The 13,851-nt window shown below is 37.5% G+C and overlaps 1 protein-coding gene across 5 annotated transcripts in view; it reads right to left on the bottom strand.

The window, feature by feature from the left end:
• Window positions 1–13,851, bottom strand: part of LOC124804441 (ubiquitin-protein ligase E3C) — a 226,378-nt gene that overhangs the window by 135,060 nt on the left and 77,467 nt on the right. For 4 of the 5 annotated variants that reach the window (XM_047264752.1, XM_047264755.1, XM_047264756.1 and 1 more), the window contains exon 7: window positions 831–1,006. In XM_047264752.1, the coding sequence (XP_047120708.1) occupies window positions 831–1,006 (176 nt within the window). The remainder of the gene's footprint in view (window positions 1–830; window positions 1,007–13,851) is intronic. The other variant, XM_047264754.1, reaches the window with a different exon arrangement.

Genomic DNA, 13,851 nt, shown 5'->3' with positions numbered 1-13,851 from the left:
CCTAACACAGTTTATCTGGTGGCTTGATGCACAATTAATTTACATACCACAAATTGCAAGAAGAAATCGTTAATGTTTGTTTGATAAATGGGTATTTACTCCCAATTATTTCATACATGTAAAAGCAAGTAAATATATTACCTCCTGGAAGTGAACTGAAAACGGAAACACTGTTCATGCTACAGATGTTGCCTTTCCTTGAAAGTAAAAGATAGTTGTGTTGGGATGTGCAGAGAAAAGGTTGAGCTTAGTTTGCTCCACTCTCCCTCTACTTGTCTTGGGGGGATTGAGTCACTGACCTGCCATGCTAACCAGCTCATGTGATCTGTGAAATGTGAATGCATTCATTTAAGAAAAAGTAAGTAAACAATTGGCCTGCATTAGATAATGAATCAATTTATCACATAGATGTAATACTTTGTGAAGCTCTCTCTTTCTGGATTTTCTGTTTTCGAAGGCCCAAGGGTACTCTTTCCTCACATCCTACTAAGCCCAAATTGCACACAGCTCTTTCTTGCATAGAACGGTACAGCAACATGATTCAAGAAAAATTATCAGTAACTTTAAACAATGCCATACATGAATCTCTCCAATGTACATAATCAACATATACTGCAGTTAAATGGTCACCTCTGATTTTTTTTTACACTTTTTTAATACTAGTACCGTGACCAAGTACACTAAAACTACAGAAAACTCGGGACAACAGAGGAGCTGTATCTTTATTTGCAATACGAGGGAAACAAGGCAAGGTGGTTAACTACTAAATTTTAGTCACAGCAATAGCTGCAAAACCATAATATTTCTCACATTCAGCAATAATTACAGACCCGCATTTCCTGTGCATCTGCACCTTCATGGTCCATCTCTTCTGCAGAATCATCAGAGGCACTGTCATCCAATACTCCTTGATTCCGAGTTAATGCAGTGAAGTTCTTTGTCAGAGCAGCCAAAATTTGCAAGTAGCCAAGCAACAGGAGGTGTTCCTCATCATCTCTCCCTGCAACTAAGATACATAATGTTTTTATCTTGTAATACAATTTTATTAACTATGGTACATAATAAACAGACTGTGCAGGCCTCAGAATAACAAAAACAGGAAAAAGTATGTTACAGGAAAGTAAAATGAAAGTGGTACAAAGCATCAAGTTATATTAGGAAAAAGTCACTCTGGAATGATACAGGTACAGAATAGAATTTAAGAAATGGTATACTGTGCAATGCAAGAGTGCAGATTTGCAAAAATGAACAATACTCCATAAGGCTAGGAAGAAGTAATACAAAAATGCAGAATAAGTAGTTATTAGAGGATTCAGATGGCTATCTTTTTGCAGTGGTAGTACGTATAAATATCAGGCAGTACAAATCTCAGATTTCAAAGAGTTTCAGCATACTAATGGTGTGCTACTCTGGAACACGTGAGGCAATACTAACCTTACGACTTATCTTAGAAGAAAGATTATGAAAAGGCAAACCTACGTTTCTAGCATTTGTAGACTTGGAGAAAGCTTTTGACAATGTTAATTGTAATATTCTCTTTCAAATTCTGAAGGTGGCAGGGGTAAAATACAGGGACCGAAAGGCTATTTACAATTTGTACAGAAACCAGATGGCAGTTATAAGAGTCGAGGGACATGAAAGGGAAGCAGTGGTTGGGAAGGGAGTAAGACAGGGTTGTAGCCTCTCCCCGATGTTATTCAATCTGTATATTGAGGAAGCAGTAAAGGAAACAAAAGAAAAATTTGGAGTAAGTATTAAAATCCATGGAGAAGAAATAAAAACTTTGAGGTTTGTCGATGACATTGTAATTCTGTCAGAGACAGCAAAGGACTTGGAAGAGTAGTTGAACAGAATGGACAGTGTCTTGAAAGGAGGGTATAAGATGAACATCAACAAAAGCAAAACGAGGATAATGGAATGTAGTCAAATTAAATCGGGTGATGCTGAGGGAATTAGATTAGGAAATGAGACACTTAAAGTACTAAAGGAGATTTACTATTTAGGGAGTAAAATAACTGATGATGGTCGAAGTAGAGAGGATATAAAATGTAGACTGGCAATGGCAAGGAAAGCGTTTCTGAAGAAGAGAAATTTGTTAACATCGAGTATAGATTTAAGTGTCAGGAAGTCGTTTCTGAAAGTATTTGTACTGAGTGTAGCCATGTATGGAAGTGAAACATGGGCGATAAATAGTTTGGACAAGAAGAGAATAGAAGCTTTCGAAATGTGGTGCTACAGAAGAATGCTGAAGATTAGATGGGTAGATTGCGTAACTAATGAGGAGGTATTGAATAGAATCGGGGAGAAGAGGAGTTTGTGGCACAACTTGACAAAAAGAAGGGACTGGTTGGTAGGACATGTTTTGAGGCATCAAGGGACGACAAATTTAGCATTGGAGGGCAGCGTGGAGGGTAAAAATTGTAGAGGGAGACCAAGAGATGAATACACTAAGCAGATTCAAAAGGATGTAGGTTGCAGTAAGTACTGGGAGATGAAGAAGCTTGCACAGGATAGAGTAGCATGGAGAGCTGCATCAAACCAGTCTCAGGGCTGAAGACCACAACAACACCACTCAAAAATAACTATGTTACTGGGGTTAGAGTCAGAGACAAATCAGAAGAAACTATGTTATAAGATTTAGGTCACCACATGTCCAGTGTCTAAGAAACTGCAGTAAAAGGACACTTTGATGGATCCATTTAGGCCCAGGTGGAGTCACTGCAATACTTTAAAATATGGAAATTTTAGTAATACATAAAACAACCCCAACCTAGAAGTTTTCAAGAAATCAAAGGACTAGTGATTTCTATCAGTTCCAGACATATGAGGGTCTCCCAGAAAGTAATGCACCAATCCCCTTCCCCCCTCCCAAACTTTTGTACCTGCTCAATGTTCTTTCATGGCATACAAAGTTAAAGTGGTTCCACCTTATTTCAATTGTGCTTCTCACTGTGCACATGAGGTGCTCTGTTAGCACACATTGAAACATTCTCAAAATATAAATCTTTCATCTGTAGCAGTATGAAATGCATGGAATGTTCACTTTATGTAAAATCGTGAATGCACTGTTACTCTTTGTTCATATTTTTACGATTTCACATGAAAGATTCATAAAATGCTCGAAAAAGGTACAAAGGGAGCACAGAGATCATCTTATAATGAAACCATCATCTTACATTTTTCAGCCTCAGGTCACATAAATACTGTACTTACACGAATCTAGAGTACACTTTTTTTTGTTTGCATTAGGTAGTCATGAAATGAAAGGCAAGCAGAGAAGAATATCATATGAACCTACTTTCAAGTGTAAAGTAATTCTTTATGCTGAAAAATATTGTAATAGAAGTGCAGGAAGAGATTTCACTGTAGATGAGAACAACGTTTGCTTATGGAAGAAACAGAAATTGGCATTATTTGCAGCTACTGCTACTAGAAAGAAATTCAATGGACCTCACGAAGGAAGACATCCTAATGTTGAAGTGAATGTTTTGGAATTCACCCGAGAAAGGAGAAAGAATGGGCAACCTGTGACCAGTGACACTTTTTTAAAAAAAGCAAAAGCGGTGGCTGCAGCTCTTAATATACTGAAGCGAGAGTTTAAGGCTAGCCGGGGGTGGGTTGATTGCTTTGTGAAATGAGCGGGCTTATCTCTGCGACACTGGACAACAACATGCTAAAAACTTCCACAGGATTTCCAGAAGAAACTTCAAAAATTTCAGCAGATGTGACCACACTTCAGAAAGAAAAGAATTTTTCAATGGGCCAAATAGGCAACACTTACAAGACTGCAATGTGGTTTGATACGCCACATAATTACATGACTGATGAGAAGGGTACAAAAGTAGTTACCATCAAAATGTTTGGCTGTGTAAAACAGTGTGTAACAGTAATCCTGGCAATCACAGCAGATGGGAACAAACTTCCCCCTTTTTTAATCTTCAAGTGAATAACAAGACCCAAGACTCCAAAAAAAGAAAAGCTAGTCCCTGATGACGCCATTGTTCAGAATCAAGAGAAGGGATGGGTGAGTGAAACTTTGATGCTTGACTGGCTCCGAAACGTGTGGGAACTCCGTCCTTGTGGGCTTTCCAAGCAACCGTCAATGATTTGTCTCGATGCATTTCGTAGTCATCTCACCGAGAACATAAAAAAGAAGATCCACAGCCTACCTAGTGACCTTGTTTTTATTCATGGAGGAAGACTTCTGTATTACAACCCTGGATATTAGTATAAATAAACCTTTCAAATGTTACATTCGGGAACAGTACGAAAAATGGTTTTGCAAACCAAATCAAGAACTGACTCTGGCAGGAAAAATTAAATGTGCGGCACCCTCATTATTGCACACTGGGTTTTGGCTGCCTGGAAACGTACTGAAGCACCAATGATCGTAAAATCATTCAAGAAATGCTGTATTTCAAATACTCTGGATGGCAGTGAAGATGATGTGCTCTGCAACGACACTGAGGATGGCAGGGAAGGAGGAAAGGAATCTATTTCTGATGTAGACTCTTCCAAGGATTCCAGTAATGATGATATTAATGAATAATGATCACGTAACACCTGTAATTAAAAGTATGTTTCTTTGTATGTCATGTAGGTAATCAAGTTAGGCATTCTTTTTTAATAATGAAAATGTCACTTATCACCATAATGAGTAACTTAAAAACAAATTATTATTGTTTTTTATAGTTCATGTATACATTCACTACTTTTTGAAATAAAGTTAGCATTGTAAAATAAATTTCAACAATCCAAAATACGCTATCAGTGATGTGCCAAAATTCATTTTTTTTTTTATTAATGTAATTTTTAAAATTGGGGTGCGCATTACATTTGATGGTGCTGAACTGTATAGTGAATCATCATGTGATTGTTTGAATGTGTTACAAAGTAACCTGTCAACTGAGCCTGGCCTTTTTGGTTACTATGTAATCTATTAAAATCATGTGATGATGAGATGTTAAGAGATTCAAACTGGTAATGATGTTATCTGTGTGATTCAAGGCTGGAGGAGAAAAAAATGTTGCTAAAAACATTTACACCACCATTATGATTAGCAGAGTTTGTGGTTTTGTATCAGAATTATCTTTCTGAATATTATTTCCACCACAGGAAATTAAGACTCCCTGATTAACATAGTTCATAAGAGTACCTTGTGCCTCTAACCACAAACAGAACAATGGGGCTTGTGAATATTGTTCAGTCCGAGATACCTCAAAAGGTCACTCCAAGCTTAGACCACACATGCTGTCACTTTACACCAAGAATAACTGTGAACACGGGTATCTGCCTGTCAAAACATTTAAATATTTAACCTCTAATGTGAGACACAAAACACTGATGGTCTGCCTCATAGTGGTCACCCACAGTCAGCAACATCACATGAAAATCACTAACCATAAGTTATGACTTTTAACTACCTTGAGAACAATGGGTCAGAACTGTGCACTGCTGTTTAGAGGCAGCTGTGGAAGGGGGCTGAGTTGACCCATGCAGTATACTATTGACTCCACGCAATCAATTTCATCTCTAGGCATCCATTATGAACAACAGTAGAAACCCATTTGCTCTGTATTGCATGAAGAAGGCATGTAAGTGAAAACCTGGAAAATATCAATAGTGTCAGCTTCTCTTCATCAACAAGTGTAGGGCACCTCTGATACTTGTTGCTCATAATAGCGTGGAGGCAGCTAGGGTGGTGAAGCATGTCTCATGCATGCAGTTTTGGAGGTTCATCAGGGTGATTTTGGGAAGTTACCATGTCCACATCTCTAACATCTCTCACTACCATCAAGTGTGGATCCTTTAATTGATGCTCCCTTCCTCCAAGAACATTACATCAATGAGTTCATCATGTAGATGATAATGCACAAGCACACTTGGCCCACTTCCTCAATAACTTCCTCCGGGAGACAGGAATCAGACTAATGGAACAGCATGCAGTAATTGCTGGAGTGAGTCTAATTGAGCATGCTTGAGTCCATTGAAACTTGCAGCATGCTGTCTAAAGAACCCTCCTCAACCACTGTGTGACTTCAAGATGGCCACTGTCAACAACAGGACAGGATTGTGCAGCACCTTCTTGAGAACCTTGTGAACAGCATACATAGGACAAAGCATGCAACGATGTACAGGGAGGAGCATGTAGCATACATGTTACCAGGAAACAGATTTATTAAATTATAAGACTGAATTGCTGACCAATATTTACCATCAAACATATGAAATTTCAGTACTTCCAGGCAACACACATAAACATACTTACCCAATTGCTGTGAGGATGAGGACATTCCATCTCATACTGGGGTCTGAGTGACCTGCCCTTACATTTTCACGATCCACAATCTATCCCTTGCTCCTCCCTGAGGAATGAACTACAAGGGTCATTCAATAAGTAATGCAACATAGGTTTTTTTTCTGAAAATTATTCAGGATTCCAGTACACCATATTATTCCTCACTCTGTTGGCATCAGTAATCTCATCATCATTCATATACTGCTTCTCATGGAATGTATCCTCCATTGGGCTATGTCGGACAGTACAAAATCTGGTCTGAAGGGTGGATGAGGAAGAACAGGCCAATGAAGTTTTGTGAGCTCCTCTTGGGTTTGCAGACTTGTATGAGGCCTTACATTTTCATGGAGAGGGAAAAGTTAGTTTGCATATTTGTGGCAATGAGCACACTGAAGTCTTTTCTTTAATTTCCTGAGGGTAGCACAATACACTTCAGAGTTGATCGTTGCACCACAAGGAAAAATGTCAGAGAGAATAACCCTGTCACAGTCCCAGAAGATTGTCACCTTGACTTTACCGGCTGAGGGTGTGCTTTGACCTCCTCCTTCAGAGGAAAGGTTCTGTGGTGCCAGCCATGGATTGCTATTTTGTCTTGGTTTGAAGTGATGAACCCATATTTCATTGTTTGTGACAATGTCTGGAAAAAAAATTGGCACGATCAGCCTCATAATGTGCAAGCAATTCTGCACAGACAATCTTTAGTTGCCCTCCATGGTCTTCCATTAGATAGTGAGGAACCTAGCTGGCACAGACTTTTGAAGACCCCACCTAATGGACGAGTGTGTCTGAACTACCAACAGTGATGTCCAAGTTGAGAGCAGTGACGTGTTTGTTTGTGATTTGTTGATCACCTCGAACGTAAGTGTCCACATATCCCAAACACTGCAGGAGTCACAGCTGCGTTCGGCCGGCTGGCCCGCAGGAGATTGGGCAAGTTTGTGTGACCTTGTTGCGATGATGACAGATGTCTCGCCCAATGACTCACTGAGCTTTTGTTCAGCAGATATTCTTCAAGCATCTATGAATATCTGCAATGCTCTGGTCTTCGCCAATAGAAACTCAATGCCAGCTCTACACTGTAAATGCACCATCATTATTGACAACATTTTTGAGGCTACGTGTAATACCCTCACCATTCAGAACTCCATGAAACTGTAGGGGCTGAAGCAAAAATATTCCCTGATGTCCCACAACAAATTCCACATTTTTTCAACTGAAATTGGCTGAGAAAAGAATGTGTTACAAAACTTATTGAATACCCCCCATGTTAGTTCCAAAAGCTAGGACAGTAATTTTGTATGTGTCTATCTGTAGTACTGAAATTTCATCTCCTGAAGCAGCCAGCCACCAATTCAGTCTCATGTCTCATAATTTTGGAGTTTTTTTTTTTTTTTTTTTTTTTTAAGCAATTTTTTCTTTTGGTAAAAGAAATACTTCTATTCTGAAGATAAACATTTTCAAACAAACTCCCTTTATGTTGATTATCATGTTTTTGTTTCACAGTAATGAAAAATGTTTAGGCTCATTTTTTTCTTCCCTGCTTCCCTTGAATCTAGTCCTACATTTCACAGGTCAGTGGGTGGTGCAAACATTTCTGAGTGTACAATGCGAAACAGTTGTGAAAATAGTTTTTCCAGTCACTATGCTGTAGTTTTTCTCCCCACCTATGATCATCCAATGAGTCAAAATCAGAACACACACACATCAAAGAAAAATGATTCACTATTCATATACTGTCTGGGGCATTCCATGTCAAATCAACACAATTTTAATATGATCAAACAATGGAAACTTCAGGTAGTAAGATCAACAATGTAGGAAAAGATAGATTGCTACTTAGTGCAAAGAAGGCACGTCAAGTTGCAGACAGGCATGATTAAAAGACACTCACATATAGCTTTCAGCCACAGCCTTCATCAGTAAACAGTGAAGACAGATGACACACACACACACACACACACACACACACACACACACACACACAAAGACAGCCATCTTCCACACCTCAGACCGGAAGTGCTGGCAAGTGTTCAACCAAGCATAAATTCACTGTATTATGGGAAAATGTAGTTCCTGCCCAGGAAGTGACCCAATAAAAAGTACGCTAAGAAATACATTTGATAATAACATGGTTGAAAATATCATCCTCCGACAGTAGGTTTCAGCACACAGATGTAACTTAGAAACAACGCAGAAGACATGAAAGGTGTTTATTGAATTATTTTCTGAAAAATTGACTGCACTGATACTCCATGATTTTCTAGCTAAGCAGCAAAGCTCTTTCGTAAATGAAGTCAAGGAAAACTTGCATGAGGGAGAATATGCTGTTAATGTGACTTCTCTGGGAATTACACTTTCACATCCAAGATGAGACCCAGAGTTATCACTGGTCAAGTGGTGATGCAGCAGTGTTTTAATAATCAACTTCAAACTGATATACAGAAGATATGCTACTCTTTGGACAGCTGTGCAACCCAGTACAAGAACAAAAATTATTTAACTTGCTGCCACGAAGATTTTGACATGGAAACAGGACAGTTTTTCCCACCTCTGCTCATGGAAAAAGACCTTGCAATCATAGCATTGGCATTATTAAGAGATTAGCAACAAAAGCAAGTCTTTAGAGGATGTATGATAGCCAAATTCTACTCCATAACTACTTTTTGATTGAACAGTTAAAAATATTACATCTGTACACTTTAAATTTTCAACACAAGAGAGATATACTGAAACTGAATGATTTCTTGAAGTGCACCTCAGTCAATCTGTTACCACTAAAGGGACACATGCCTCCCTCTACACCAATAGCATCAAGTACATCAAAAACATTAGTTAATACTTTTTCAGATACAACGTACTCTCCTGTTGAAACGGTCACAAAATCTCCAGAAAAATTGGCTACGGATACGTGATCGCCATCTGGGACAAGAAACACTGGCTAGCTTATGTTTTAACAAAACATGAATGTCTTGAGTTACTTTCCTTCATCCAGCTGGCCCATCATATTCTTTCACATATCCTGCAAAACTCGATATTCTATGGGTATTTGTGAATGATGTTCATTACAAAGTGAACCCAGTAACACCAACAGGAAGAACACATCAAATTCCTGGGGATGATACTCTAAAAACAAATGAAGCTGTTAAAAAGATACTGTTTGCATCAGGTTTCACAAGGGACATTTCAAATGTGTGTGTTAACAGTACATTTGTATGTGTACATAGATACATTAAGAATAAAGTTGTGATTAGATTAGATTAGTTTTTCATTCCATAAATCCATTCTGAGGAGATCCTCGTGGATGTGGAACTTGTCACTTTTTTTTAAGCTGAAATAACAATACTAATAGTATGATTATATACAATACATCATTTTTTAAACTGAAATAACAATACTAATAGTATGAGTAAATACAATACATCATTTGTTTCGATTAAAAAATTCGTCAATGGAGTAGAAGGAGTTGGCCACTAGTAAGTCTTTCAGGCTTCTTTTAAATTGATCTTTATTTGTAACTAAATTTTTTATGTTTGCTGGCAAATTATTGAAGACGAGTGTTCCTGAGTAGTGGACCCCTTTTTGAACTAAAGTAAGTGCTTTTAAGTCCTTGTGCAGATCATTTTTGTTCCTGGTATTGTATGTATGAACCGAGCTGTTTGTTGAAAAAGAGATATATTATTTAGGACAAATTTCATTAAGGAGTAAACATACTGAGAGGCAGTAGTTAGTATACCCACTTCTTTGAAGAGGTTTCTACAAGATGTCTGTGAATTTACTCCACAAATAATACATATTACATGCTTTTGGACTCTGAAAACTTTTGTTTGACTTGAAGAGTTACCCCAAAATATTATACCATATGACATCATGGAATGAAAGTAGGCAAAGTATGCAAGCTTTTTCATTTTTATGTCACCTATGTCTGCTAACACTCGAATTGCAAATACAGATTTGTTAAGGTGTTTCTGCAGTTCTGTGGTGTGCTCCTCCCAACTGAATTTATTATCAAGTTGTAATTGCAGGAATTTAAGACTGCCAACCTCTTCTATCTGCTCTTCTTCATACTTTATACATATGCTGGGTGGAAACCTCTTACAAGTTCTGAATTGCATATAGTGAGTCTTTTCGTAGTTTAATGTCAGTGAGTTGGCTTTCTACTTAAGTCAATCAATTTTACAAAAATATCATTCTTAATGAAACATGTAATTCTGAAATTTCATAAAGGTGTGAACCCATGACAATCTCATATTCATACTTAGGGAATTAGTTAACAATAGTGTGAAGTGTTGTGTATAATTTTTCAAAAATTCTAAGATGCACTATTTGATTAATTAAAAAACTTAAATTTTCATTTAAGGGGAGACAATGGCAGTCTTGCACTGATATTTTTATAAATCCATATCTTTGCCATTTTTGTTCCATCTCATTGAAATTTTGCACACTTATGTATAGAGATCTAATATGATTTTTTTAAAAAAAATCAGAATTTTTAATAACAATCTAATGCAGTGAGATAATTTTGAATTTTTTATTGCATTATTATTTTAAGGTACACTTTTTCATAATTTTGAGTCAAATTTTTTAATGGTAAAATAATCTAGACTAATAGGTGTACAATGAAGTGCACTAACTTTTTGGTAAATTAACGCTATTATTTTTCTGTGATATTTTGGATTCGAACATTTTTTATAAGCAAACTTTTCAATATATTATCAACCACAAAACTGTGTATAATATTTCGATTAAAATTTTGTTCCACTTAAATATTGCTTCAAAGTAAAAAAATAGGTGTGCCAAATTTCATTGCAATCCTTCCAGTAGTTTCTGATATATGTGTTCCTGAAAGCAGAAAACCTTAAGTTGCAGAAAAATCATTTTAAAGTTTGGACGAGATGTAAAAAAAACAACAAACTATCACACCTTAGCTAAAACTGTCCGTATCCATATTCCATTTCTTCCTCATCATCCTCTACAGCTCTTTTAGCTTCTCTGCTCCTTTGCCTAGCAATTTTTTGTATGTTCTGGACTGAAGTCTCCGCCTTTGCGATTCTTTGCTTATCAATGATCTACAGTATGTGCTCAGTGAAGACTCCAGATGTAAAGCCCAACTTGCTGAGGATGTGAAGTCTTGCCACATTCCCATCATTAAACACTGTTGTAGCTTCCAAAGCAGAAATCTTCACCACCAAATTGGAAACAAACGCAGTCTTTGGACATATTTTCCAAATAAGAGCATTGAAACTTTCATTTGGGTTCTGTGTTTTCTCATGCAGACATTTTTCTAGCAGTTCTGGTGAAGTTTGTTTATTGGCCACTGAAACCTCATGAGGAAGGTTATTTTTATGGGTATAAGCTTCCCCACTTTCCTTACTTTTCAAAAATTTGCACCATTCATTAGAAGAGAGGCCATGTTGAGGTGTAGCGTCTGTCGACAAGTAATGAAACCAAATGGCCCATACTGCTTTCCTCATACTGTCCAAGCTTGTGAGGTTACTTCTAATTGCAGCACCATAACAGACTTGTAGGCTGTCAATTCTCTTCTTTGTTAGTCTGCTTTTACCTCCCAGTGGCTTCCCATCCTCTAGTAGCTTGCCTTTATTCTCTGCAACAAGTCTTCGGAGTCATTCACCCATCCTCGTCTGAATATGGCCTAAGTACTCCAGTTTCTCAACAGTGCAATCTTTTCCATAGGGCTGACTTTCAACTACATCCTTGAAAGCACTAGAGTCTCCATCTCCTAAATACTGAACGTATCTTACTCTATACTTTTGCAAAGCTCTATGGAAAATGAATTTCATACCTGCAGCTTCCATCCCACCACTGGAGCCTGCACAATTTCTGCTACAAACAGCTTTATGGGCTTTTTGCCATTCTGTTTCTTTACCTGCATCAATATAGTTCTTGTGCAAGGAACATGCAGAACAATATTTAGACATCACCTCTAATACTTTTCCAGTGTTGACACTAATGATTGTTGAAACTCCATGCAGTGAAGTATGCCCCCTCTTCATCCAGGAACTGTCACAGGAAACTGCTATATCGTTGCTATTAGTTGCTTCATAATTTTCTTGAATTACCCCCAGGAGTGCCATTTTCATGCTCTCTTCACTTACTTCTGCAACTGCATTGAGGAGACCAGTATTCACTGCAGGAAATTTTAGGGGAGGACCAGGCATGTTCATAATACCACATAAAAGGTTTCCACCATCTCTTCCAATCCCTATACATCTTAGTCCATAAGCAAATCTCATATTGGATTCATAGATTCTATTAGCATCACAGTTTTGACACAAAATGTGCAATGTGCAAACCAAACCTTCTCTCTTACCATCATCAACCAAATCCACATTTCCTCCACGAACAGAGCACTTGCAGGCTTTTCTAAGTGCTTCTGCCACCATTTCCAGATCCATAATTCTGAAACCTGTATTTCAGTCATTTGTTTCTTCTGACACAATCCCTGTCCCAAGTTTTATTTTAGATGCACTTGGAGACAAGCTAATATTTGCATCTGCAGGCCCGATCCTAACCTCAATGTCAGTTTTTCGCTTTATATTGGAAATATGGGACTTACTATATTTTTTAAATACTTTACCAGGCCTAGGCATTGTAAAAAGGGATCAACAGATTCAACCTCGAACAAAGAATGGCACAATAAATCAAGCATCACTCGAATTCCACAGAACAGCATAAAACTTGTTTATAACACTCCACAGCATTCTATACCACACTGATTGAACCAGAAAATGGCTCCACAGCCTTCTTTACAACACTGCTGTTATGGATACAAAAAATCACAGCCTTCTAAAGCTATATTTTCTAGGTTGACAGGCAAAATTCTGCAATAAAATTTTTCCTCCATTTGGTACACTGAAAAGCGGGTGTGGTGCATTACACTGCTTAGGGTTTTAATTTTTTTATGCCATTTGTAGTTCGAATTTCAAGGAAAAAATTTGGGATAGTAATCTCAATTATATTTACTATCAAATAAGCAAATAAAAATAATTTGTAAATTTTTCATTATTTCTGCCACTGTCTCCCCTTAAATTTGAAAAACATCTCAAAACCCATATTGTATTGTATATCATAGGAAATCTTGTGAAAATGCTACAACATGACACCTCTCCTATAAATTTAGCTCAATTAGGAGAGTTGCTACAGTAGTTTTAAATCAAAGCAGACGGGCATTTTTTGGTGATTTTTGCCAGCTTCCAACATGGGGTTGACATATTTTAATGCAATTAGGTATTTTTCTTAATGTATACATACACTAGCACTGTGCCAAATTTCATCAAAACCTGAGATGGGGAGTGAAATCACTGTGTTGACTCGACATGGAATTACTCGCCTTGTTCAACAGGTCCCAAGTTTTCACAACTGTTTCCCAATGAATTAGTTCCCACTGAACAGCAGATCTTCAGATAATAACAGTAACAAAAAATTCCCCTTCAGTTACTCTAAAATTTCTCGAGAGGCAGGCACACACACAGCAAGAAAAAGGAGCTTTCTTAACTACCATTCTTTCCTTCTTCACCTTCGCTCTCTTGGAATGT

This window comes from Schistocerca piceifrons, chromosome 1, assembly GCF_021461385.2.
Source record: "Schistocerca piceifrons isolate TAMUIC-IGC-003096 chromosome 1, iqSchPice1.1, whole genome shotgun sequence".
Lineage (NCBI taxonomy): Eukaryota > Metazoa > Arthropoda > Insecta > Orthoptera > Acrididae > Schistocerca > Schistocerca piceifrons.
Note: the sequence above shows the minus strand (reverse complement) of the source record. Positions and strands in the feature narration are given on the sequence as shown.